Source organism: Neophocaena asiaeorientalis, unplaced genomic scaffold (assembly GCF_003031525.2).
Source record: "Neophocaena asiaeorientalis asiaeorientalis breed wild unplaced genomic scaffold, Neophocaena_asiaeorientalis_V1.1 scaffold242, whole genome shotgun sequence".
Classification (NCBI taxonomy): Eukaryota; Metazoa; Chordata; class Mammalia; order Artiodactyla; family Phocoenidae; genus Neophocaena; species Neophocaena asiaeorientalis.
Window position 1 is genome coordinate 453,898 of NW_020172451.1, and position 24,766 is coordinate 478,663.

Genomic DNA, 24,766 nt, shown 5'->3' on the forward strand with positions numbered 1-24,766 from the left:
GGGCGTCGTGCCACGATCACCCCCAGAGCCCAGGCCCCAGGGGTGAGGACCCCGCCGCCCTCCCTGGCAGGGCCAGCACTGATGCCCCTTGGCCACAGGTCGGGATGGGAAATGCTGACTACGTGGCCGCCTTCCTGCACGTGCTGTTGCCTGTGGCCTTTGAGGTGACCGTGAGGGGGGTGGAAGCGGTCTCAGTGGCAGGGGGGCGGGGGCGATGCGGTGCCCAAAGTGGAACAGAGCCCCTGGGGTGAGGAGGGTCTCTCTGGAGGGGCCTCTCCTCTGCCTCAGCTCCAGCTTCTTTTCTGCCTCTCCCCACTGGGCCCTGCCTGCAGTTCAACCCTGAGCTGGTCCTAGTCTCCGCGGGATTTGACTCAGCCATCGGGGATCCCGAGGTGAGGACCTGGCCGGGCTGGGGAGGGCTTCTGGAGTCCTGGGGCCAGGGCCTCATCACACCTGGTTCTGGTTGCAGGGACAGATGCAGGCCACGCCAGAGTGCTTTGCCCACCTCACGCAGCTGCTGCAGGTGCTGGCTGGTGGCCGGGTCTGCGCTGTGCTGGAGGTGATTGTGGCGAGCTGGGAGGGTGCATGCACCGGAGCCTGAGATGTGGTTGGAGGGGTCCTGCCTCGTGGGGCAGGGCATCCTGCCTGGGCCCCTGACAGCCCTGCCCTTCGTGTCTCTGCCCCCTCCTTATCCCAGGGTGGCTACCACCTGGAGTCACTCTCCCAGTCCGTGTGCATGATGGTGCAAGCGCTGCTGGGCGACCCTGCCCCGCCCCTGCTGGGGCCCATGGTGCCGCATGGCAGGTGCGGGGGGCAGGACGGAGGAGGGTGGGGAGGGCCAGGGGTGGGAGACCAGGCCTCACTGATCCTACTTCTCCTCGCAGCGCCCTGGAGTCCATCCAGAGTGTCCGGGTAGCCCAGGCCCCTCACTGGATGAGCCTCCAGCAGCAAGGTCAGCGTGGCCTGGGTCGGCAGGTGGGATGGTGCCGCAGGCTCTCGTGCAGTGGCTGTGACACTGAACCACCCCCTAGGTGTGGCCCCTGTACTGAGTCCCAGCTCCCACTCCCCAGAGGGGAGGCCCTCGTCTCTGCTGCTGACCGGGAGGCCCGAATTCAAGGCAGCAGCGACCCAGGACGTGGCTGCCCTGAGCTCCCTCCTGGACCAGCCGCGCCTCAATCCCACGCCCCCTGTACGCACGGCTGTTGCCTTGGCTGCGCCAGATGCTGCCCTGGCCCTGCCCTCTGACGTCCTCTGTGAGGAGGGGTCAGCCCCACAGGAGGAGACGCAGGCCTGGGCCAGGTGGGCAGGGTGGGCCTGGGGAGAAGCCCGGGACCATGTCTGCACATGTGTCTGTGTGACTCACCTGTGGTCTGTGTGTCATTCTGTGTCCTCGTGTCCTTCTGGTTTGTCCACCACAGGCCACATGAGGCCCTGGCCCAGGACAGGGCCCTCACTGCACTCGGGAAAGTCCTGTACCTTTTGGACAGGATCCTGGATGGGCAGGTAAGGGCACTGGGGAGGGGCTGGGGGGTGGCCATGGAGTCAGCGGCAGGGCCCAGGACCTGCCTGCAACAGGTGGCCTGCCCAGGGGAGGGCTGGGTGGTACAGAACCATGTGGACATGAGCATTGCCTTGTGCCCAGGACCCTTCCCAAAACAGCCCCCAGGGGCAGGGTTCAGGAACACCCCCCCTCAGTTCTCTCAACGAAATGCCCTTTGGCAGAGAAGTGAAGGGGATGATTTATAGTTTTATGCATCTTAGTTTCAGAAGTGGAGTAATTAGACCTCAGAGTGCACAGGTGACAGCCACGTAGACACGGGCCAAAAGAAGGGGCAGATGGGTCTGTTTGCCTGGTTTGGGAGTTACCCTCTCCACCTGTTATTCACCTCACAGGTGAGCAGTGGCATTGCAGTCACCCCAGCCTGTGCTGCAGCTGCCACCCTGGATGTGGCCATTCGGTGTGGCCTGTCCCACGGAGCCCAGAGGTAAGCCTCACATGGCTGGTCTGAGGCTACGAGGCAGGGCCCATGGGCACCCCCTGCCCTGGCTGGCCATGTGGGAGTGGCTCTGGGCATGGGCTCCAGGCGGGGTGAGTGCAGCTTACCCAGGAGCCAACTCTTCCTCCAGGCTGCTTTGTCTGGCTGTGGGGCAGCTGGATCGGCCCCCAGATCTCACGGATGACGGGTATGACTCTCAGGTCACGGGTATGTCCAGTTCTGCAAGTATGTAGGTGGGCACATCACCCTGGATCCCCAGGGGTGACAGGTGGGCGGGGCGTTCCGCAGCTGGAGTTTGGCAGAAGGGCCCCTGGGAGCAATGCCAGGAGGGTCTCCAGCACAGAGGGTCAGCAGTCTTAGCATCCCTGCCCCTGAGCTGTTCTTCTGTCCGGGCTCTCGATGGTGGGCAGCATCTCACACACAAGCTCATGTATCCATATGCTTGCTCTCCCCTGGAAGGAGGAATCTATGGCTGAACATTGGGGGCAAGGAGGCAGCTGCCCTGTCCATGTTCCACGTCTCTGTGCCACTGCCAGGGGTGAGTGGTGGTGTCACAGGGCAGGGCAGCTGCTGCTCACTGGCATCGGCATGAGGGCCAGACCCCTGGCTTTCACCTGCCCTTCCTGGCGGGACTGTGGGTGTGTCTGCCCACCTGAGATTGGGAGGTGGGGTGGCCTGAGCCAGCTGGAGGGGTGTTCCCTGGATGAGGGGTTGGGCTATGCTGCTGTCCCTCCCACAGACGACTGGAGGGTTTCTGAGCTGTGTCCTGGCCCTGGTGCTGCCCCTGGCCTACAGCTTCCAGCCTGACCTGGTGCTGGTGGCGCTGGGGCCCGCCCATGGCCTGCGGGACCCCCAAGCTGCACTCCTGGCTGCGCTGCTTCGGGGCCCAGCGGGGGGCCGAGTCTTGGCCCTTGTAGATGAGGTGAGCTGGGAGGGGTGGACCTGCTGTGGGGTGGGAGTGAGGAGAAACCAGCAACTCACTGCTTCCACCTCTGCTGCTGACTCAGGAATCCACACCCCAGCTTGCGGTGGTCCTGGCCAGGGTGTTGCATGGAGAGGCAGCCCCCAGCCTGGGTCCCTTCTCCATGGCCTCCCCAGAGGACGTGCAGGCCCTGATGCAGCTGAGAGGGCAGCTGGAGCCACGGTGGAAGATGCTGCAGGTGGCCAGTGAGGCTGGGGGGCCAGGCTCAGGCTGAATGCTTGGGGCCTTGGGCGACAGCTGCCTTAGAGCTCTGTGGGGAGACGGGCTCACGTCCTGGGGAGTGGGGTGTTGCCCTGAACAAGCTCATAGCCGCGTCAAGCAGTTGTGCACCTCTTCCTAGCTCCTCCTTGCGTGCTGTGACCTGGTAGCTTGAAATCGGCCAGGGTGGGAGTATTTACACCCCAGAAAAGACACTACCAACTAGTCCCTCAAGAGCCTGTTGTTAACCATTCACCAGCACACCTCTGCGCCAGGCCTCTGTCCTGAGGGCTAGGCTACGGGGCTGCCCAGGACACTGGCTCAGGGGCTCTGTATCCCCCCGCCCCAGCGCGGACTCCCCCTCCGGTGACCCGTCTCTGCACGGACGGCCCCTCCCTCGCTTCCCTCCCCGCCCAATCAGTAAACGTCGGTTAAGCGAAAGTCTGACTCCGTCTCCCTTATTGAGCCCGATTTGGTTAACTCAGTTGATTCCGGCCCCAGTTTCCCCACCGGTGGGAACGAGGCTCCAGGGCGGAAGGGCCCTTGATAGGCGGCCTCCAGGTTCCGCCCCCTCTGCGCGTGCCGCCCGCCTCCCAGGTGACGCAGTTCCGGTGCGCTTGCTCCGGCTGTCTGGCAGGTCGCGCGGCGGTGACGTGGTGGCGGGAGCTGGGGCTGCGCGCTGTCCCCGGGGTGAGGGGATCCGGCAGGCGAGCGGGCGCGCGGGTCTGGCCCACGCTCCGTGCTCGGCGGTTCCTCTGCCGGCCGTCCCCTCTCCGGGGCCCCAAGAAGGCGAGTCAGGCCGCGCTCGAGGGCCCGGCGTGAGGAGGGGGCATGGCCAGCGTCCCCCAGCTGGTGGACGACCTGTGCGAGGCCCTCCTGCCGGCCGCGAAGGCTCACTCTGGCCAGCGCCGCGGGAGCCGCAAGAAGGCCAAGCAGAGCCTCAAGAGGGTGGCCTACAACGTTCTGTTCACGAGCCTCTTTCAAGATGAGACCCGCAAGCTGCAGCCCGGCCTCCCGAGACTCCCGGTGAAAAACAGGATCCTCATGCTGTCCTTCGACTTGCGAGTGAGCGGCCTGGGCGCCGAGGCCGACCGCCTGGAGGAGTTGGTGGAGGAGCTGGAGGCCGCGCATCGCCGGCCGCTGGCGGAGCTGGGATCCGTGCTGGACCTGCTGGTGCGGCTGGCGGGCAGCGGGCCCCCGCGAATGCTGCGGCGCCGGCGGGACTTCTTCCTGCACAGCCGGCCCGTCGGGAGAGACGTTCCCTACGGCGGCTACGACTGCGCCGACCTGAGCGGGCTGGAGGCGGACGTGCGGTCACTCATCTCCGGAGAGGAGTATCTGTGTCGGGACCTGGTCCGGAAGACGCTGCAGGTGATGGAGGCGGCGCCGGGCACCGGCCTGCCCGCCGTCGGGCTCTTCTCGTATGGCGACCCCTGCGGTGACAGGTTTGAGAGGGACACCCGCGTCTCGCTCTTTGGAGCCCTGGTGCACAGCCGCACGGCCGACCTGGACGTCCGCCTGGACCTGCCCCCGGTGCCGGACAGCGCAGACCTCTCCGGACTGGCCATCAAGGTAGAGTGTTTGCTTCCTGCCTCCGGCTCCCCGGGCTTGGGAAGGGCCTCGTTTGACCTTCCTTCCATCGGGGCAAAAGGAGGACAGCTGGAGTTCGGAGCACTGGCGGCTGAGCCGTGGGGACTCCCACCCCACCCCCCTCCCCTCCCGCGCAGCCCCCGGCCACGCGCCGCTTTCCTCTTGTATTTACTGTTCAGTCACTTCTTTTGCCTTCGAGTTGATGTTTAAATTCAAGTTCATGAAGATGAAATAAATCCGGTTCCTTCCTGCGTTTCAAGTGTTCAGTAGCCATAGGTGGCAAAACCATTTGTCCCTGCTGCTCGTGCAGTGTTAACGTGCTGTTTTCCCGGTAAGGTGGGGTTTTTCCGTTATTAAGAAAATTGTCGTTTGCCTTTGCATTTTGCGGCTTTGCTGAAAGGGTGCCCTGTCATCGTTCAGTTATTCCCTTACTGTGAGGCATTTAGATTGTTTTCAACCATAATGCTATAGCAGACATGTTGGCGGACGTGAGTTTTTCTGTGTCTATGTGATTTTTTTATGCTGGGTTCCCCAAAATGGAATTTCCAGATCGGAGACATCTTGTGAAAAATGTCATTGTAAGTTATTTTGAGGCTCGTAAGCCTCAACAAGCCTGTGTTGTGTGAAATTGGGAATTGGTAATGAATTAGTTTAATTCCTTAAATGATTCCTTAGGGGTGAAAACAGGGTGTACTACTTATGTGCTTGAGAAAAATAGAAGAAATGTTCTGCCGGGTCTTTCCCATAGAGGAAATGGAAGCGTGTGGAAGTGCCCCTGGAACTCTCATCCCACTCAGGTGAAACCTAGACACCGTGTCCAGGTGAAATGTCCTTTTCCCTTGGCCTCTAGGTCCCTTCGAGTGTGGATCAGTCGGAAGATGAAGGGTTCCAATCAGCATCCAATCTGACTCCTGATTCCCAGTCAGAGCCGGGCGTGACTCCAGACATTGACCTGTGGGACGCCGTGCTCACCTACGAGGCCAGCAAGCGGAGGTGCTGGGAGCAAGTTGGATGGTTCGTGAGCTTTGCCTTAAAATGCACAGTGCCCCCCCCCTACCCCCCCGGTGAACCTGGCCTTTATTCAGAGAGCCCAGGTAGTTGGGTTTAGGAACTTGGAAGTTTCAGTCAAGCTGTGTACAAGTTGTCTGCGCCCTAGGGGTTGAGAGAAGTGCAGGGGGAGAGGGCTCTCGGGCCTGCGCAGGTTCCCACTGAACCAGTAACTTCTGCAGATCGCACTTCGCAGTCCGAGTGGTCAGTTGGCAGCTGAGTTACATCCTGGCCACGGTGGCTCCCAGTCGGAGGTGTGTGGTCAGTGCCGGGCATGGGGTGCTGACGAGGGAACGTTCTTCACGTCTATAACGACTGAGGGTGGTCCTCTGGTGAGAAGTTCGGTCCTCGCAGTGTTTCCCTGGTAGATGCTCTTCCCGTCCACGGCCTTTGCACACAGGATCTCTCAGTCTGTAGTGTGCTGGTGTCTCGCAACCTCCCAGAGTGGGGGTAGAGGACACATTTCCCAAATGTTTGGTCATGGGATTCTCTTGTTGCATCTCATCTGCTGGCATTTTTGTGGGATGCCAGTTTGGGGAGCACTGAGTGAACGAGGTGGGGTTCCCAGGGAGCCGAGTGCCTCCCAAGGGTGAGCACGCCCTCGGGGATGCTGTGTGGGCCCTGCTCCTGCTGGGGTCGCTTTCCTGGCGTGGTCATCTTCCCCCACATGGATTCCCCCAGGCAGGGCCAGCTTCCTGCTTCCCCGGGCACCGTCCGTTTTGGTGGTTGTCTTGTCTTTGAGGGGCTTCTCTGCCCTGTGACTTCCCGTTAAGTCTTCCCCCTGTCTTGTGTGCACGAAGCAAATCTAGTCGCTCCGCTGTTTGCTAAACCCTCACAAGTCTAAACACTGGCCATCAAGCAGCTACTACTTTCTTTTGTAAATATTCGTTAGTGGTATTTCATTTACCACTTCCCACTTTGCTAGGCTCAGTTTTGCAGGTCACTGTTCAGGAGACATGGTTGCTCAGCTGGTCAACATCCTCGTCCCTTTTTCTGAATGCGCTTAATCCCCTCAGTGTCCCGCGAAAGCAGAACTGGCCCCACAGCTCCAGCGTGAGGAGTACCTTGCGGTGTCCCTTCCAGGAGGACGGCAGCCAGTGCGATAGCCTGTGCCCCGCGCTCCCGCAGGAGAGGCCCGGCCAGCTTGTGGCTGGGCACGGCCTGAGCTCGCTCCCCCAAAGCTCTTCCACTGCCTGCTCCATCGTAACCTGCTGCCCCAACCCCTGAGGCCTGTCACTCGAGTTCATTTGGAGAATCTCGGGAACTTGTTGCAGTTGAATCCCAGCCGCCTGCTAGTTTCCTGCCGGGAGCTCTGACGAATGGGCAGTTGCGGCGCCCTGTCCACCTGCAGCCCCTGGATTGTGAGCTCTGCCCTCTCCTTGAGAACCCCCAGAGGACCCCCGCCCCTGTGCCTCACCCTGTGAGCCAGCGTCGGTCTCCCTGCTGCCAGGAGTCCTCTGTGTCTGTCGCCCTTTCTGGGGAAGTGGTTTCATTGATGTTAAAGGCCAAGTTCTCTGTGGGTCCAAGTGTGAGTTTGTTTTCCTTCATGGACTCTCCTCCCTCAGCTCTGAGCCACTGAAAGGGTCGTGTGGCCACAGTGGTCGGGAGTTGACCCTGGAAGAGTGGGCAGGAGCCTAGCCCTCGAGTGCGCAGTGGGATGGTGCTTGCAGCACATGCATCCCCCGGGGGACCCCCTGGAGGGCCATTCGGAAGGACCCTGGAGGTCCGAGTCTCCTTTCCTCGAGCTCTTCCTGTCCCAAGGGAGTGTGGGCTGGTGTCGTGGCCCGGCTGGGCCCCACCTGCTGATTGGGGCACTCAGGACCGTCCTGCCCGCTTCTCCTGCCCACTCAGGCTGTCCTCCACTCGGCCAGTACCACTTTCCGGGGATGGAAATCAGAGGTGCGCCGCCACTCCGCCTGCCATGCCTCATGGCCTCCCCATCTGGACTGTGGACCGCCAGCCCCTGCCCTTGCCCTCCCCACACTGAGCCCCGAGCACCTGGCCCCTTTCTCTTCCTGTCTCTGGGCTTTCACACAGGCCACTCCCTCCACCAGGGACACTGCTCCAGGTGTGGCCTTGCTCCTGGGGCCTTCCTGACCAGGGTCTCGGGTCCCTCTGGGACCCGTGTCATGGGCAGTGAGTCGCGCCTCCTGGTAGCTTGTGTCCGCGCACCTGCCCCATGAGGACTGGGCTTGTCCTGCTCTCAGACACTTGGTGAGTGAGGGAAGGAGCGCATTATGGTGCAGCGTTCGTTAAAAAGCATTTTTGGTTTTGACAAGTTCTGAGATTTTTCTCGGGCTCCTTTTATTGAGAAATTACTTTTTCCAGTGGATTTTAAAGAACAGCTCTTTCATACTTTCAGTAGGGTTGGTGGTTTCCAAAGGAATGTTTAAGAAGTGATACTGGCCTTCCCTGGTGGCGCAGTGGTTGAGAGTCCGCCTGCCGATGCAGGGGACACGGCTTCGTGCCCCGGTCCGGGAGGGTCCCACATGCCGCGGAGCGGCTGGGCCCGTGAGCCATGGCCGCTGAGCCTGCGCGTCCGGAGCCTGTGCTCCGCAACGGGAGAGGCCACAACAGTGAGAGGCCCGCGTACCGCAAAAAAAAAAAAAAAAGAGAAGTGATACTGTCTTTTTGGCCTCTTTTGAACAGTGTGACCGGGCTGGGCAGACACTGGTAGTTCCTGAACTTCCTACAGGACCCCCATAGGCAAAGACCTCAGGGGTGGATGTGTGCCCAGAACCACCCTCTGTGAGACCCAGCTGGCCTGATTTCTCCTGGAATTTCAGGAGACTTTTTCCTCTGTACATTCTTTGTGCTTTTGTGGGGGGAGGGTGATAAAATGCACACTTTTTTTTTTTTTGCGGTACGCGGGCCTCTCACTGTTGTGGCCTCTCCCGTTGCGGAGCACAGGCTCCGGACGCGCAGGCTCAGCGGCCATGGCTCACGGGATCTTCCCGGACCGGGGCACGAACCCGCGTCCCCTGCATCGGCAGGCGGACTCTCAACCACTGCGCCACCAGGGAAGCCCCGTCTTAACCCTTTTTAAGTGTACGGTTCAGTGGCATTAAGGACATTCACGTGGTGTGACCATCACCACCATCCGTCTCCAGAACTGTTTCATTCTCCCAAACCGAGACTCGGTCCCCATTACACACTCACTCCCCCTCCTCCTCCCCCAGCCTCTGGCCCCCACCCATCTCCTTTCTGTCTCTGTGGTTGTGACTACTTTAGGGACCCCACAGGAGTGGGGTCACTCAGTACTTGTTCTCTTGTGACTGGCTTGTATCACAGCGTCACGCCCTCAGGGTTCCTCCGTGTTGTAGCATCTGACACGTGTCAGAATTTCCTTTCTTTTTAAGGCTGGATAATAGTTCCCTCATGTGGACGGATCGCGTCCTTCTCCACTCCTCTGGCGATGGACACGTGCGCTGTTGTTAATGTTCTGCTCCAGGCTTGGGTGTTGTTTCCCATGTAGAGGCCGTCGTGAGCCGGTGGGCAGCCGGAGGACTGCCGTGTGCCCGGAGGCGCTGGGCGGCGCGGGCGTGTGCCGCTGCTTCCGGACCCTGTCTGCAGGGCGCCGTCTGACGGCCTGCCGGGCGCTGCTGGAGGGCTGGGGGCAGTGGGGAGTCACACCTGGTCTTAGACGTTTTATGCTTTGTCCCTCCTTCTGTTCACATCCACTCGCTGCCCCCCTCTGTCCCCCACAGCCCGCCTGGCCACCGAGAGGAGCCCTACCTCACCGAGGCTGGAAGGGCCGCCTTCGACAGGTCCTGCCGGCTCTGCCAAGCAGGGCTGCAGGTGCTGGGCGGGGGCCTCCTGCAGGCCCCGCAGCCCGTCCTGGTGAAGGAGTGCGAGCTGGTGAAGGACGCGCTCAACATCCTGATTGGGGTCGTGTCCGCCACGTTTTCCCTCTGCCAGGTAAGGACATGCTCACACGTGACACACCTGGGCGCTGGGTGGGAGGGGGAGGGCAGCGGCCACAGAGTCCAGGGTGGCGTGTGGCCGGGAAGCCGACTTGGCCGCCTGCCTGGTGATTGTCTTTTCGTTTCAGTTCTAAAAAGTATTAATTCATTAACATCCTTTTAAAAACTGAATAAAAGTAAGATGTTTCTTGCCGTCAGTGGAAGAAGAGAAATGTACCCCGTTTCCAAAAAAAAATATGTCTTCTTCTGCAAACGCTTCCTTTGTCCTGTGCCCGGCCTCTCTGTGTCTTCAGTGTACTTCCCAGGGCTGTTCTCAGGTGGAGTGTGTGCTAGAAGCACGTCCTGGGCTTGGCGCAGACGCGCTCCAGCCGACTCACGCGGTCCTGGTGCTGGTGCTGGGATGCCCTCTGGGACGCTGTTCCAGACTCTGCGTTCACGGCCTCATAGTCTTCTGTTGTGTGAATGGCCCTTCTCTATGGAGTGGAAGCAACCCTCTCCACCCTTTTAAGATTGTGGTGAAACAGACGTAACTTAAAATTTACCATCCTACCCACTATTAAGTGTACTATTCAGTGGCACTGATTCCATTCACAATGTTGTGTAATCGTCCCACTGTCTATTTCCAAAATTTTTCATCTTCCCAAACTGAAACTCTGTCCTCATTAAACACTGACTCCCCACTCCCCCTCCCCCAGCCCACGGTACCCACCTTTCTACTTCCTATCTCTCTGATTTTCCTCATATGAGTGGAATCGTACAGCGTTTGTCCTTTTGTGTCTGACTTATTTCATTCAGCCTAATGGTCTCAGGGTTCATTCATGTTCTAACCAGTGTCAGAATTTCCTTCCTTTTTAAGGCTGAGAAGTGTTCCATGCATATATAGACCACACTTTGCTATCCGTTCATCACATTGATGGACACTTGCGTGGATTTCACCTTTTGGCTGTTGTGAATAGTGCTGTGTGAACGTGGGTGCACAGGGATCCGTTGAGTCCCAGCTTTTAGTTCACTTGGATATATTTCTAGGAGTGGAATTGCAGTAATCGCAGGGGTCATACAGTATATGTTTAACTTTCTGAGGAGCCAACAGATTATTTTCCACCATGGCTGTACCCTTTTACACTCCCTCCAGCAGTGTCCTGGGGTTTCAGTTTTTCTGCATCCCTACCAATACTTATCCCCCCACCCCTTTTTTGGTAAATAATAGCCACCCCAGCGGGTGTGAAGTGGTATCTCATTGTAGTTTAGATCTGCATTTCCATCATGACTAATGATGCTGAGCATTTTTTTTTTTTTAAGATTTTTTTCCCTTTTTGTTTTTAATTAATTAATTCTTGGCTGCGTTGGGTCTTCGTTGCTCTGTGCAGGCCTTCTCAAGTTGCGGCGAGCAGGGCTACTCTTCGTTGCGATGCACAGGCTTCTCATTGCGGTGGCTTCTTTTGTTGTGGAGCATGGGCTCTAGGCGCACGGGCTTCAGTAGTTGTGGCACACAGACTCAGTAGTTGTGTCACACGGGCTTATTTGCTCCATGGCATGTGGGATCTTCCTGGACCAGGGCTCCAACCCGTGTCCCCTGCGTTGGCAGGTGGATTCTTAACCACTGTGCCACCAGGGAAGTCCCGAGCATTTTTTCATGGGTATATCTTTTTTGAAGAAATGTCTATTCTGGTCCTTTGCCTTTTTGTTTGTTTGTTTGTTTGTTTTTGGGTTTGGAGAACAGAAATGTATTTTCCCATAGTTTTGGATGCCGGAGGTACAATATTAAGGTGCTTGCAGAATTAATTTCTCCTGAGGCCTTTCTCCTTGGCTTTCAGACAGCTGCTTTCTTACTGTGTCCTCACATGTCCTTTGCCCATTTTTGAATTGGGCCGTTGAGTTGGAGTTCTTTATATATTCTGGATAGTAATCCCTTATTAGAGATATGATTTGCAAATATTTTCTCCCATTCTGTAGGTTGTTTTTTCATTCTCTTGGTAGTATCCTTTGAAGTACAAAAGTTTTTAATTCTGATGAAGTTCAGGTTTTCTTTTTCTTTCTTTTGTTGCCTGTACCTTTGGTGTCATATTTGAGAAATCACCAAATTCAAGGCCTCTATGTTTCCTTCTAAGAGTTTATTGTTTTAGCTCTTAAGTTTAGATATTTGATCAATTTTGAGTTAATTTTGTATTAACTCAAGTGCAGGGGGAGGGTCCAACTCAAATCTTTTGCATGGGGATATTCTGTTTACCGAGCACCATTTGTTGAAAAGACTGTTCTTTCCCCATTGTACGGTCTTGGTATCCTTATGCATTAATTGACCGTATATGTGAGTGTTTATTTTTGGACTCTGTTCTGTTCCACTGGTCTTCATGTCTGTCCTAATGTCAGTACTACAGTGTTCTGTTTTTTTGGGGTGCCGTGCCGCGCAGCTTGCGGGATCTCAGTTCCCTGACCGAGGATTGAACCCGGCCCACGGCAGTGAGAGCGCCGAGTCCTAACCACTAGGGCAGCAGGGAACTCCCCAAGTTCTACACTGTTCTGATTACTGTAACTTTGTAGGAAGTTTTGACCTTGGGAGGTGTGAGTTTTCCAACTTTTTTTTAAGATTGCTGTGGTTATTCAGGGTCCCTTGCAATAGCATTATGAATTTTAGGAAGGTTTTTCCTATTTCTGCTAAAAACACCATTGGGATATTGACAGGCATTGCATTGAATCCACAGGTCGATTTGGGTGTATTATTATTATTTTTGGCCACACCACACAGCATGTGGGATATTAGTTCCCTGACCAGGGATTGAACCCGTGCCCCCTGCAGTGGAAGTGCTGAGTCTTAGCCACTGGACAGCCAGGGAATTCCCTGGGTGTATTATTATCCTAACATTATTAGACATTCCAGTCCATGAACATTGGGTGTCTTCGCATTTATTTAGGTCTTTAATTTCTTTCAGCGATGTTTTCTAGTTTTCACTGTAACAGGTCTTTTGCCTTCTCAGTTAAGTTTATCTCTTAAGGATTTTATTCTTATATTACACTAGTAACTGGAATTGTTTTCTTAGTTTCCTTTATTTGGCTTGTTCGTTGCAAGTGTATAAAAATACAACTGATTTTTGTTTGTTGATTTCATATCCTGGAACTTTGCTGAATTCGTTTATTAGCTCTAACAGGTGTTTTGTAGATTCTTTAGTGTTTTCTGTATATAAGATCATGTTATCTGCAGACAGATAATTTTCTTCTTCCTTTCCAATTTGGATATTAAAATTTCTTCTTCTTGCCTAATTGCTCTGGCTGGGACTTCCAGTATTATGTTGAACAGAAGTGGTGAAAACAGGCATCCTTGCCTTGTTCCTTATCCTCGGGGGAAAGCTTTCAGTCTCTCACCACTGAGTGTCATGTAAGCTGTGGGTTTTTCACACATGGCCTTTATCCTGTTGAGAAAGTTCCATTCTTTTCCTAGTTTATTGAGTGTTTTTATCATGAAAAAGTATTGAGTTTTGTCAGTTGGTTTTTTTTGCATCTGCTGAGATGATCATATATAATTTTTTCCTTCGTTCTATTAATGTGTATTACATTGATTTTTTAAAAATAAATTTATTCGTTTATTTATTTTTGGCTACCTCGGGTCTTCATTGCCACGTGTGGGCTTTCTCTAGCTGTGGAAAGCCGGGGGCTACTCTTCATTGCGGTGCGCGGGCTTCTCATTGCGGTGGCTTCTCTTGCTGCGGAGCACGGGCTCTAGGCGTGCGGGCTTCAGTGGTTGTGGCATGCGGGCTCAGTAGCTGTGGCTCGCGGGCTCTAGAGTGCAGGCTCAGTAGTTACGGCACACGGGCTTAGTTGCTCTGTGGCATGTGGGATCTTCCCGGACCGGGGCACGAACCCGTGTCCCGTGCATTGGCAGGCGGACTCTCACCCACTGCGCCCCCAGGGAAGCCCCCTACATTGATTTTTTTTTTTTTTTGCGGTACGCGGGCCTCTCACTGTTGTGGCCTCTCCCGTTGCGGAGCACAGGCTCCGGACGCGCAGGCTCAGCGGCCATGGCTCACGGGCCCAGCCGCTCCGCGGCATGTGGGATCTTCCCGGACCGGGGCACGAACCCGTGTCCCGTGCATTGGCAGGCGGACTCTCAACCACTGCGCCACCAGGGAAGCCCCCTACATTGATTTTTGTATGTTGAACTACCCTTGCGTTGCTGAGGTAACACCCACGTGGTCATGGTGTAGAATCCTTTAACACGCTGATAGATTCAGTTTGTTAATATATTATCAAGGACTTTTGCATCTGTGTTCATAAGGGATGTTGGCCTGTAGTCTTTTCCTTGTAATGTCTTTATCTTGCTTTGGCATCAGGGCAATACTGGCCTCTTAGAATTAGGAAGTGTTCCCTCCTCTTTAATTTTTGGAAGAGTTTAAGAATAACTGGTGGTAGTTCTTTAATTGTTTGGTAGGATTTTCCAGTGAAGCCATATGGTGTTGGACTTCTCATTTTGGGGTTTTTGTTGATTTTATTTTATTTAAATTGTAAAATTCACGTGACGTTAACACTGATCATCTTGTTGGGAGGTGTTGTGCTGGTCCCAGCCTATTTTTTTCCAATTAATGAATGAATTAATTTAGGCTGCGTTGGGTCTTCGTTGCTGTGCGCAGGCTTCCTCTAGTTGTGGCGGCCGGGGGCTCCTCTTCGCTGTGGTGCGCGGGCTGCTCATAGCAGCGGCCTGTCTCGTTGCGGAGCGTGGCATTTGTGGTGTGCAGGCTCAGGAGCTCCACGGCATGTGGGATCTTCCCGGACCAGAGCTCGAATCGTGTCCCCTGCACTGGCAGGCTGATGCTTAACCACTGCGCCGCCAGGGAAGCCCCTCTAATCCCTTTTTTATTGTTTCTCTTCTTCTGTTAGCTTTGGGTTTCGTTTGCTCTTTTTCTACTTCATTAAGGTGTACAGTGTGGGTACTTACTTGAGACCTTTCTTCTCTTCAGTGCAGGTACCCGCAGCTGTACGTTTTGCTGTTCACACAGCTTTCACGGCATCCCACAAGTGTGGTTGCAGTCAGCCCTCTCTTAGGTTGTTTCCGTGCTCTGCGGTTGTAAACCATATTGTGGGGAACACGCCATGGCAGGTGTCTGTGTGCCGTTTCCATTATTTCCCCGGGACAGGTGCCTGGGAGTTGCACTGCCCGCTCTAACGGCAAGCGCTCTCTCCCAGCCCCAGCCCCAAGCAGGTGTCTGTGTGCACCCCAGGTAGCCTGGAAGGCCTTCTGCCTCCTGCGCCCTTTCCTGTGTGTGTATCTGGGTCGGGGCCCCTGGTCTTGGGGGTGCCGGTGACCCCCGCCTTCGTCCCGCCCAGCCAGCGCAGGCCTTCGCGGTGAAGCGGGGTGTCCACGTCTCAGGAGCGTCCCCCGAGAGCATCAGCAGCGTCCTCTCGGAGGTGGCCGAGTGCGGGACCCACTACGCGCGCCTGAGCCACTTCTCTCTGCAGCCCGTGCTGGACTCCTCGTGCGGCGAGGGCCTCGTGTTCCAGGTACGGCCCGCCTCGTGCTGCCACACGTGTGCCTGAGAGCTGTCCACAGGTCCTGCACCAGGGCCTCTGAGTGCAAACGGTGTTCTCCTCGGTGACGTCCCACATCCGTCAGTTGCCCTTCAGGAATGGGGTGGCCGGCGATCACGTCTTACCTGGCCCGTCACCTCACTGGAAACCTGGGGCAGACATGTCGGGGCCACGAGAGAGTACGAGTCAGGTGTGGCCAGTGCTGGGGGCCCCGGGGGCAGGCCAGGCGGTGTGGGTTGGGCCCATGCTGCCTGTTCCCCACTGGATCCCTGGCGTGGGGCTGAACCAGGTCCTCTTGAAAGCCTTGTCTTTGGCCCATTCGCTGGCAACAGCCCCCAGGGCAGCGGGGGCAGCTGCATGGGAGGGGCATCCGGACTGAGAGAAGGGCGCGGGCAACGCAGCGGGGTTGCTGGGGTGACGTGACGAGGCTCAGGTTCTAGGATGGGTCCCAGTGGGGCTAGGAGGGCAGAAGGAAACCAAGACAGGACTGCTGTGTCGGCTCCCTGGGGTGTGAGGGCGGGACAGCTGTCTCCTTGCTGGTGGGTGCCTGACGTTTGTTCCGGAGTGTTCCACGCAGACCTCCTGGAACGGCGTGAGCTGAGCTGGGGCCATACTGCTGTGGTGCTGCCCAGGACACGTGTGTCCTCGAGACCCCAGTGATCTGAGCAGCCAGAGACCCTCTGAGGGCTGGCGTCTGTGCACAGAGCCCAGCTGCTTGGGATCCGCAGGGTCCGATTTCCCGGTGCAGCTGGCCCTGGCCGCGGGGACAGGATTTGCAGCAGTGGCCTCGGGCTCCGGCCAGGCTAGGTGTCCGCACGTGACCCACAGATGCCCGTTCCTTGGAACACGGAGCCCCAGGGTTGGGGGTGGAAGCCCTGCCTTTTGCCTGCACCGGCTGGTCCTCTGGTTCTGAGCTTGGTGGCAGTGCCCCAAGTGCCTAGCCGTCCTCCTCCCAGCCCACTGCCCCCTGCCCCGCAGGCCTTCACCAGCGGCCTGAGGAGGTACCTGCAGTACTACCGGGCCTGTGTGCTCTCCACCCCGCCCACCCTGAGCCTCCTCGCCATTGCCTTTCTCTTCAAGAAACTGGGCCGGCAGCTCAGGTGAGCCTCAGCACGGCAGCCTGGTAGCTGGACAGGGGCAGGTGTGGGGCTTGCTGGGTGGTGGGCGGCCATGAAAACAGCCCTCCTGGTAGGTGTCTGGACAGCCCCTTGACCCAGCTGAGTTCACGAGGTGCTGGGCGCTGTCTGTTGGCAGCCCACCATGCAGGCCCTGCCCAGGATCGGGGGCTCCTGCCTGACAGGCACACAGGGTGCCTCCAGACAGACCCGGCCCCTGGCACCCAGGAGCCAGTTAGTAAATGCCAGGCCGAGGGCCACTGGCAGGTGCCGCCTGGAGAAGGCAAAGTGGAGGGCTGGGGCGGGCTGAGGGGCTCAGTGGGAGAGGAGTTCTTGCAGGCAGAGGGGCGGGAGTGTGGAGGTCCTGGGGCTGGAGATGGGAGCCCGGGGGCATCTGGAGGGTGCTGTCAGGGGCTGTGCTGCCATGTGGAGCACGGCCTGAAGCGGGGTGTTGGGGGCGAGGGGCCCAGGGGGGACTTGGCAGCCATCCAGGGCAGAGGAGGTGGCAGCCTGGGGGAGGCCGGATAGTGGCAGGTTTGGGGAAGGGTTGTGGACTCAGGGGAATTCAGTCTTGGCCAGACCCGGGGAGGAGGTGGCGTTGCGTGGGGTGCCCTGGGAGGGGCCCGGTAGGAGGCTCACACCTGAGGTCCTTGAGGTGCAGGTGGTTTTAAAGCCAGACCATCTGGACAGGCAGAGGAGGGCCTGGGACGTGTTCCGCTCACCTGGTCTCACCGGCCTGTGTGTCCAGGTACCTGGCTGAGCTCTGCGGTGTCGGCACTGGACTCCTGGGCGCTGGGGGCGGAGCGCCCGGGGCTGCGTTCCCCACTGTGAGTCTGGGTTCCTGCCGGGTGTGGGCCTGGCCAGCCCCGCGGGACGGGCAGGGCTCCCCGCCTGCTGTCTGTGCTGTGTGCGCTGAGCCCTCCTCTTGCCACCTCCAGGGGGTGAAGCTGCTCTCCTACCTCTACCAGGAGGCCCTGGATAACTGCAGCAACGAGCACTACCCGGTCCTGCTGTCTCTGCTGAAGACCAGCTGCGAGCCCTACACGCGGTGGGGGCCGGCATGGGGTCGGGGCCCCGCTCAGCCCTAACACGTTCGAGCTCGTCCTCGCGTCGGGGCGCCTGCTCGGCGCAGGGATCAGAGATTGGGGTGGCACGGGGAGGGCAGGATGGGGGGTTTGGACTGTGGGCACCGGGGCGCAGCTCTCTACCCCCGTGGGTGCCACCCAGCTCACCACTGGCCCACCCACCCTGGCAGGTTCATCCACGACTGGGTGTACAGTGGGGTCTTCAGAGACGTTTACGGCGAGTTCATGATCCAGGTGAACCACGAGTACTTGGGCTTCAGAGGTAGGTGGCGGCCGGCTGCCGGCCGGGACCCCACACCCTCAGGCGGGTCGGGGCCGTGGTTGGACTCAGACCCGGCTGTCTTGTCCCGCACGTAGATAAGTTTTACTGGACCCACGGCTACGTGCTCATTTCCAAAGAGGTGGAGGACTGCGTCCCCGTGTTCCTGAGGCACGTCGCCCACGACGTGTATGTCTGCGGGAAGACCATCAACCTGCTGAAGCTCTGCTGCCCCCGGGTGAGGGCGGCTGGCGCGCCACCGCCGGGTGCTGCCCGCTCGCCGTGTGCTGCCCCTGGGTGAGGGCGGCTGACGCGCCACCGCCGGGTGCTGCCCGCTCGCCGTGTGCCAGCCCCCGGCCCCCTGCGGCCTGGCGATCTGTCCTTAGCTCTGGGCCGGCTGTGTTGGAGCAGGGGTCGTGGTGACCTCTCTCCCTCAGTTTCCCTTGAGAGTTTCACGAGCTCAACTTCGGTTGAGTTTCTGGGCGCTCGTTCAGACGGGAGGAGAGCCGAGGGCGTTTCAGAGGCCGGGGGGCAGCGGGCTCCTCCCTGCCCTCCTCTGCATTGGAAACCGCCCCGGCAGGGCAGGGATGGGCTGCGTCGCCAGGCAGGTGGACCCAGGCAGTCTTGTGCAGCGCTCACAGGGCTTGGCTGCGCTCCGTGCGGCTGAGGCTCTGTGGAAGATGGCCAGGTGGCAGTGGTGGGGTGTGGACCGGCAGCCTCTGCCTGGAGGTGCTGTCTGATGTCTGAGCAGGCTGGCCAGGTGTGTGGACCTGGGGGTTCCTGGCAGTGGAACCGCCGAGTGCGGGCCGGATCGGGGGCAGCAGCCGGCCGAGTGCGGGGCTGAGATCAGACTGGAGCGGCCAGGACAGGCTCAGGGCTGGGTGGGAGCGGCCCATGCAGGGGAGGAGACCCATCTTGGTGAGCCCCCAGGAGCAGCCCAGAGGTTGGCTGCGGGGAGGCGGGGCTCTGGGGAGGGCGGGACGACATGGTGGGCTCGGGCCTGGGGAGAGGGCGTGGCGGCTGGGGCAGTCCTGTCTGAGCTGACCTTAGGAAGTGCGTGTGGGCGTGTCCGGCTCTGGGCAGCTTCTTCTGAAGTGTTATTTGTGGGAGGCAGACCTGGCTTCTGCCACAGGGCAGCCTTGGCCTGGGCGGAAACCCACCCAGCCTGTGATGTCCTGGAGCCGTGGAGGATGCCAGCGAGGAGTGCAGGGTGTGTCCGAGGAAGCAGGCTGTCCGCGTGGGTCGCCGGAAACAGGGAGGCCGAGAGGGGTGTGGGTCTGAGTGCCTCCGGGCTCACAGCAGGTCCTCCTTCCTCGGCAGCATTACCTCTGCTGCTCCGATGTCCCGGTCCCTCGCGTCTCGGTGATATTCTCCCTCGAGGAGCTGAAGGACATCGAGAAGGACTGTGCCATCTACGTGGGCCGGATGGAGAGGGTGGCGCGCCACAGCTCCATCAGCAAGGAGGAGAAGGTGAGGGAGGGGCGCCTTGGGCCACGGGCCTTTTCTTGTGCCTCCCTGTCCTCCCAGGGTTCCTTGCGCCTCCCTCTCCTCCCAGGGTTCCTTGCGCCTCTCCCTCCCGCTCCTCCCAGCGTGGGCTGGACAGTGGGCTCCCCTTCTGCTCAGGAGGGGCAGGTGTACCGGGGCCCAAGCTTTGCGCCTCCCGTGGACTGGGGAGGGGTTTGATGGAAAGTCCTTCCTGGCCCGGCACCTGGTGGGCAGCAGGGAGATGTGGGCTGGGCAGACCCCAGAGAGCAAGTGGCGGGGGTGAGCGTTGGAGGTGCAGAGGAGGCTGTACACCCTGCTGGGGCGGCCTGGCCTGGCCCTCCGTCCCCGCAGGGAAGCCCGTCCCCTTCAGGGTGGGCATACAGGCCTGGGGTCTTGGCTCCAGATTGCTCTGGGAGAGTGTATCGATTGCCTGGGAACCAGCCTCACCACTGTGTGGGGTGGGCACCGTGCCCCCAGAGCCCACCCAGGGTCTGAGCGGACCCCTCTCCCAGGCCATCCCAGGGGCATGGGAGGGAGGATTAGATGCATCAATCACTGGTCTTTTTCAGGAATTACGAATGGAAATTGCAAAGCAAGAATTAATTGTCCAGGCCCGGGAAGCGGCATCCAGGGTCCTGAGCGCGCTCAGCGGTGCGTGTGGCTCGGGTCCCTCTCTGCGTCGGGGGGCTGCCTGCTGGGGCTCCTCATAACATGCCCCTTACTCTCTTGTCGCAGATCGGCAGCTGTCTGAGCGGATGGCCTTGGATGCCCAGAAGCGAGAGCAGTTTCAGAGGCTGAAGGAGCAGTTTGTGAAGGACCAGGAGGTGGGTGGGGTTGGCCCGGGGGTGGCACAGGCTCGGGGAGGCGGCTTCACCAGCGGGGCCGCTGGGGGTGTTGTGCAGCGCCGCCGGGCGGCCAGGCAGGAGGAGCTGGATGACGACTTCAGCTACGCCCGTGAGCTCCGGGACCGGCAGAGGAGGCTGAAGGCCCTGGAGGAGCAGCTGGAGAGGAAGGCCAGGTAGGCGGCCGCGGGCCTAGTGGCCACTCCGGGTCGGCCTCCCTGGGGCGAGGGCACCGCGGGGACACCGTGGCTCGTTTGATCTTTGTGATGGGCCTTTACCTGTTATTTTGAAACCTTTCAGGTGTACGTTCAGGCCGGAAGAGTAGTGGTCTGAGCGCAGAATGTCTTCTTGCGGTCGGTTTGTGTGGACTCGGATTCAGGGTTGGAGCACACACTGTGTTCCTGTCGCCTCTCTGTCTCTTTGTTTAAGTTAAACGGCTCCTGTTTTTCTAATTTTTTCTGAAACCTGTTAGCAGTTTGACAGAGAAACAGGCATTTCTCCAGCACAGTGTCTGAGAGTCCGTCTCTCGCTGCGCCATCAGCTTGTCCCGCCCTCCCCTGCATTTCCCATAAGCTGGCAGCAGAGCTGGCATCTCGAAGGGGGGGCCTTTGTGGGAGGGGCTGTCCCTTCCTACTCATCGTCTCGGGGTCTCAGTTGTCCTGACCCTGGGGACGGTTTATGGAGCTGTGACCGAGCCGGCAAGTGACGAGTGCATGTATGCCGGTGCACGTGCGTCCGTGCTGTCCTGTGTGTACACACGTGTGTGTGTGTATGTGAGTAGACATTATTCCCCTGTTTACACGAGGAGGAGACTAGGTGTAGAGGCTGTGTCCCTGGCCTGTGACAACCGAATTAAAAATGGCCGGTCCAGGTCTGAGGCCAGTTTCCTGATGGCGAGAGGATCAAAACGCTGGCTGTTAAGATGCCAGGCCGGCTTCGGGTTGGGCACATAAAATGTTTGCGCTGCACCCCGTGTACCCTCCTGCATTAATGCTCAGTCCTCTGGGGTCTGCACCAGCAGAACGGGAAGTTGCCTTTTATGCAGCTAACGAAGTGAGGGCAGCCCCCGGCCCCTCGCCAGTCCCTCTGCTTCAGGCTGTGTAGGGGCCCATTCTGGTGTTCACTGCAGAGTGAAGTCACTGGGCCTGCCCGCTGGGGGCACTGGCTGGACAGTGGGGTGGCCGCGGTGACCGGTCCTCTCTCGGCGGCTGCAGGCAGGCACTCGTGGATCATTACAGCAGGCTGTCGGCAGAGGCAGCTCGTCGGGAGCAGAGGGCGCTGTGGAAGGTCCAAAGGCACAGATTGGCCGGCGCTCGGCTTCGTTTTCTCTTAGAAGATCAGAAACGCGTTCAGGTAGCGCTGCTGTTCACACGGGAGCTCTTCCCCGGCCCCCCGGGGACTCAGAAGCCCCTGAGGTCGCACGCAGACCTTCCCGTGTGCCCGCTGGAGGAGGATGAGTAAGGCTCTCATCACGTGTTCAGAGGGGTCGTGACCGGGAGAGGCCGTGCCGCCCTCAGACGACACAGGTGGTGCTGGGCGCCAGCCGGGCTGCGAGCCAAGTGCCGCGTGAGCCCCGCCGCATCGCGGTGCCCGACAGTGGCGGGCGGTGGGGCTGTGGCTTCCACCCCCACGGCTGCCGCCGCACATCCTGCTGGTTGACTTTCAGGAGCTGCTGGAAGACATGGCGGAGGGGAAGCCCCCGGAGCCGCTGGCCATCCTCCCGGGTGCCCGCTTCCAGGTGAGTGCCCGCTCCCGGGCGAGGGGCCGGGGCAGGATCCAGGGCACGTAGGGTGGGGCTCGGATCTGGCTGCCCCGTGCCTGGCCTGTGTCCCCACTGCCCCCCTGTCGTGGGTTTTGGTGCTGGGCGCAGGACCGAACTTGGGGGACAGAGCCAGATAACGGGAGGGACCGACGCGCACTTGTGTTTCAGGCTTCCTTTCTGGGCCCTGAGCACCCGGACGGAGGCGGCAGCTGTGATCCTGGGCGTGAGGGGCGGCATGAGGCTGCCCGGGACAGCCCCGACGGGCAGAGCATGCTGACGCCGCGGCCCCTCGAGCCTCCGGCAGCTGGGGCCTGCGGCTCAGGGCCGGGAGCAGGCCCGCTGTCAGAGCAGGCGGAGGGGCCGGGGCCGTTCTCTGTGGGCCTCAGCATCCGAGACTTCCTGCCCACGGCCCAGGGGGCTGAGCAGCCTGTGCTCACCAGCGCGGCCCCCGTCCTGGACGAGGCACTGCAGACCATTGGCTCGGACCTGCCCCCCCTGGCTCCGTCTGCGGCAGCGGACACAGGGCCCTCCGGGCCACAGGAGTACGATTTCAGAACCATCCTGAGGCCGTCTGTGGCCGCCCCAGCTTCCCCAGGGGCCCTCCAGACTGCAGGAGGCAGCTTGGGCAGTGAGGGGCAGCGGCCGCGGGAGGACACTCACGCACAGCTGGACACGTGTGTCCCAGATGGGCGGGTGGCTCTGCCTTACGCGCACCCCCCCCAGCACCCCTCCTGCCAGGAGGAGAGCAGCCAGGCCCCGGGGCAGCTCTGTGGGCAAGTGGCAGAGCCTGGTGTTCCCACAGAGGGTTATGGTTCTGGAATGGCTCCCTCCCGGCCACGGTGGAACGTCCACGGACACGTGTCTGATGCCAGCATCAGGGTGGGGGAGAACGTGTGGGATGTGGCTCCCTCCCGGCCACGGTGGAACGTCCACGGACACGTGTCTGATGCCAGCATCAGGGTGGGGGAGAACGTGTGGGATGTGGCTCCCTCCCGGCCACGGTGGAACGTCCACGGACACGTGTCTGATGCCAGCATCAGGGTGGGGGAGAACGTGTGGGATGTGGCCCCCTCCCGGCCACGGTGGAACGTCCACGGACACGTGTCTGATGCCAGCATCAGGGTGGGGGAGAACGTGTGGGATGTGGCCCCCTCCCGGCCACGGTGGAACGTCCACGGACACGTGTCTCAGTCCAGTGTGATGCTGGGGGTACTCTCAGGGGAAGCCGAGCCCAACGTGCCCGGGCCCCCCTGGGCGCCCCCTGACCGTGGGTCCCGGTCAGGCCTCAGCTTGGGAGCCCAGAGCCCTGCCCGGGAACATGAGCCACGGCTGCCTGCAGAGACGGCCTCAGGCGGCTCTGGCCGTGGGGAGGCGACTGGCCTGCCGGACTTGCTGTCTGCGGAGGCTGCGCCCACTGCTCTGGGAGACAGTATCCCTGAGGAGCCAGGTCAGTGGGGCCCCCAGGGCTGTCCTGTGACGGGGGGCGTCCGTGAGCCCCGGGGACTTGGTGGGGCGCTGTCCTGTGGCAGGTGCTGGGCCCTGACGCCCCCTCCCACCCCGTTTGTTCCGCTCAGGCCCGGGGGCGAGTGGGGACTCCCAGGACTTCTCTCCAAGTGGCCCTCCGAGCTCACAGGTCAGAGCAGACGGGGTCAGGGGCTGGGGACCAGGAGTCGGGGTAGCGTGTGCTGCTGGTGGGCCCCCTGCCCCCGCCTGGCCTGTCGTGGGCAGTGAGGGCTCCGCCCTGGCACTGGGCAGCACGCGGGGGATGCCCCCCGCCCGGTACGTCCTCTCCCACTCGAGGGGAACAGGCGGGCTCCTTGAGGCTGGGTTGTCTCAGGAGGGCGTGGACACCCGGAGCAGCCCAGGCCCTGGCGAGGAGGCAGCCCAGCGCTGGGACAGGGAGCAGGCCTACCTGGCGGGCCTGGCGGGGCAGTACTGCCTGGAGCGGTACCCGGACAGCTACGAGGCCATGTGTGAGTGGGCTGGCCGTGGCGGGAGGGAGCCTGGCCGGCGTGTCCCTGGTGCGGGACCGTGGTCCGTGTCACCCCTGCAGCAGAGCCTCCCGTTGCCCGCCTCCTGCACCACGGGCTGCCCCGAGCTTTCGCCCTCCCCGAGGACCCCGGGGCCCAGTCAGACGCAGACGCGAGTGCGGTGCAGCTGAGCGAGCTGCTGCCGCTGCCCGTGCTCATGAAGCACTCCATCACGGCCCCGCTGGCTGCCCAGTGAGTGCCCGCCCGGCCCGCCCCGCCCGGCCCTCCCAACCCGGTCCTCCGCGCCTTGCCGGCCAGTGACGCCAGGCCCCTCCTGCCAGCGTCTCCCTGGTGAACAAGGCCGCAGTCGACTACTTCTTCGTGGAGCTGCACCTCGGGGCGCACTTCGAGGCGCTGCGGCACTTCCTGCTGATGGAGGACGGGGAGTTTGCGCAGTCCCTCAGCGACCTGCTCTTCGAGAAGGTGAGGCCCGGGTGGGGCGGGCACAGGTGGGGCTGCGGGAGGGGGTCTGGAGGCCTCGGGACGCCTCGGGACACCCGTGCCCTGCTGCTGCAGCTCGGGGCGGGACAGACGCCTGGGGAGCTCCTCAGCCCGCTGGTGCTCAACTCCGTGCTGAGCAAGGCCCTGCAGTACAGCCTGCACGGCGACACGCCGCACGCCGCCAACCTCTCCTTCGCCCTCAAGTTCCTGCCCGAGACGTTTGCCCCCAACGCCCCGGACGTGCTGAGCTGCCTGGAGCTCAGGTACAAGGTGAGCAGGGCCCCCTTGTGCAGATGGGCGGGGGACGGTCTCGGGACGCACGGCGTGCTAAGTTGGCTTCCCTGACAGGTTGACTGGCCCCTCAACATCGTGGTCACCGAGGGCTGCTTGAGCAGGTACAGCGGCATTTTCTCCTTCCTGTTGCAGCTGAAGCTCATGATGTGGACACTCAAGGATGTCTGCTTCCACCTCAAGCGCACAGGTGAGCCTGGCGGGG

General features: G+C 60.2%; 2 protein-coding genes across 5 annotated transcripts in view; both read left to right on the forward strand.

Annotated features, from left to right (window-relative positions):
* The window catches only part of HDAC10 (histone deacetylase 10), a 5,674-nt gene extending 2,056 nt beyond the window's left edge, over nucleotides 1-3,618 (forward strand). The window contains exons 8-19 of one of the 4 annotated variants that reach the window (XR_003002192.1): nucleotides 99-164; nucleotides 333-392; nucleotides 470-559; nucleotides 698-804; nucleotides 885-952; nucleotides 1,032-1,299; nucleotides 1,419-1,503; nucleotides 1,894-1,985; nucleotides 2,128-2,184; nucleotides 2,457-2,535; nucleotides 2,793-2,919; nucleotides 3,005-3,146. Coding sequence is in view for 3 of the 4 variants with exons in the window: in XM_024737634.1 (XP_024593402.1) it covers nucleotides 99-164; nucleotides 333-392; nucleotides 470-559; nucleotides 698-804; nucleotides 885-952; nucleotides 1,032-1,299; nucleotides 1,419-1,503; nucleotides 1,894-1,985; nucleotides 2,128-2,184; nucleotides 2,457-2,535; nucleotides 2,737-2,919; nucleotides 3,005-3,193 (1,344 nt within the window). In the remaining variant the exon portion in view is untranslated. Of the gene's footprint in view, nucleotides 1-98; nucleotides 165-332; nucleotides 393-469; nucleotides 560-697; nucleotides 805-884; nucleotides 953-1,031; nucleotides 1,300-1,418; nucleotides 1,504-1,893; nucleotides 1,986-2,127; nucleotides 2,185-2,456; nucleotides 2,536-2,736; nucleotides 2,920-3,004 lie in introns of all 4 variants that reach the window. The other 3 variants (XM_024737634.1, XM_024737635.1, XM_024737636.1) reach the window with 3 other exon arrangements.
* Nucleotides 3,619-3,819: 201 nt separating this feature from the next.
* The window catches only part of TUBGCP6 (tubulin gamma complex component 6), a 21,973-nt gene continuing 1,026 nt past the window's right edge, over nucleotides 3,820-24,766 (forward strand). The window contains 23 exon segments of the mRNA XM_024737382.1: nucleotides 3,820-4,749; nucleotides 5,618-5,781; nucleotides 9,522-9,732; nucleotides 15,051-15,224; nucleotides 16,230-16,351; nucleotides 17,115-17,193; nucleotides 17,305-17,414; nucleotides 17,622-17,713; nucleotides 17,809-17,948; nucleotides 19,031-19,180; nucleotides 19,765-19,846; nucleotides 19,931-20,019; nucleotides 20,098-20,213; nucleotides 21,252-21,390; nucleotides 21,704-21,775; nucleotides 21,968-23,246; nucleotides 23,374-23,432; nucleotides 23,637-23,772; nucleotides 23,853-24,021; nucleotides 24,111-24,252; nucleotides 24,346-24,540; nucleotides 24,619-24,752; nucleotides 24,754-24,766. The exon segment at nucleotides 24,754-24,766 is cut by the window's right edge and continues 206 nt beyond it. Coding sequence (XP_024593150.1) covers nucleotides 4,009-4,749; nucleotides 5,618-5,781; nucleotides 9,522-9,732; nucleotides 15,051-15,224; nucleotides 16,230-16,351; nucleotides 17,115-17,193; nucleotides 17,305-17,414; nucleotides 17,622-17,713; nucleotides 17,809-17,948; nucleotides 19,031-19,180; nucleotides 19,765-19,846; nucleotides 19,931-20,019; nucleotides 20,098-20,213; nucleotides 21,252-21,390; nucleotides 21,704-21,775; nucleotides 21,968-23,246; nucleotides 23,374-23,432; nucleotides 23,637-23,772; nucleotides 23,853-24,021; nucleotides 24,111-24,252; nucleotides 24,346-24,540; nucleotides 24,619-24,752; nucleotides 24,754-24,766 — 4,608 coding nt within the window. The 5' untranslated portion in view covers nucleotides 3,820-4,008.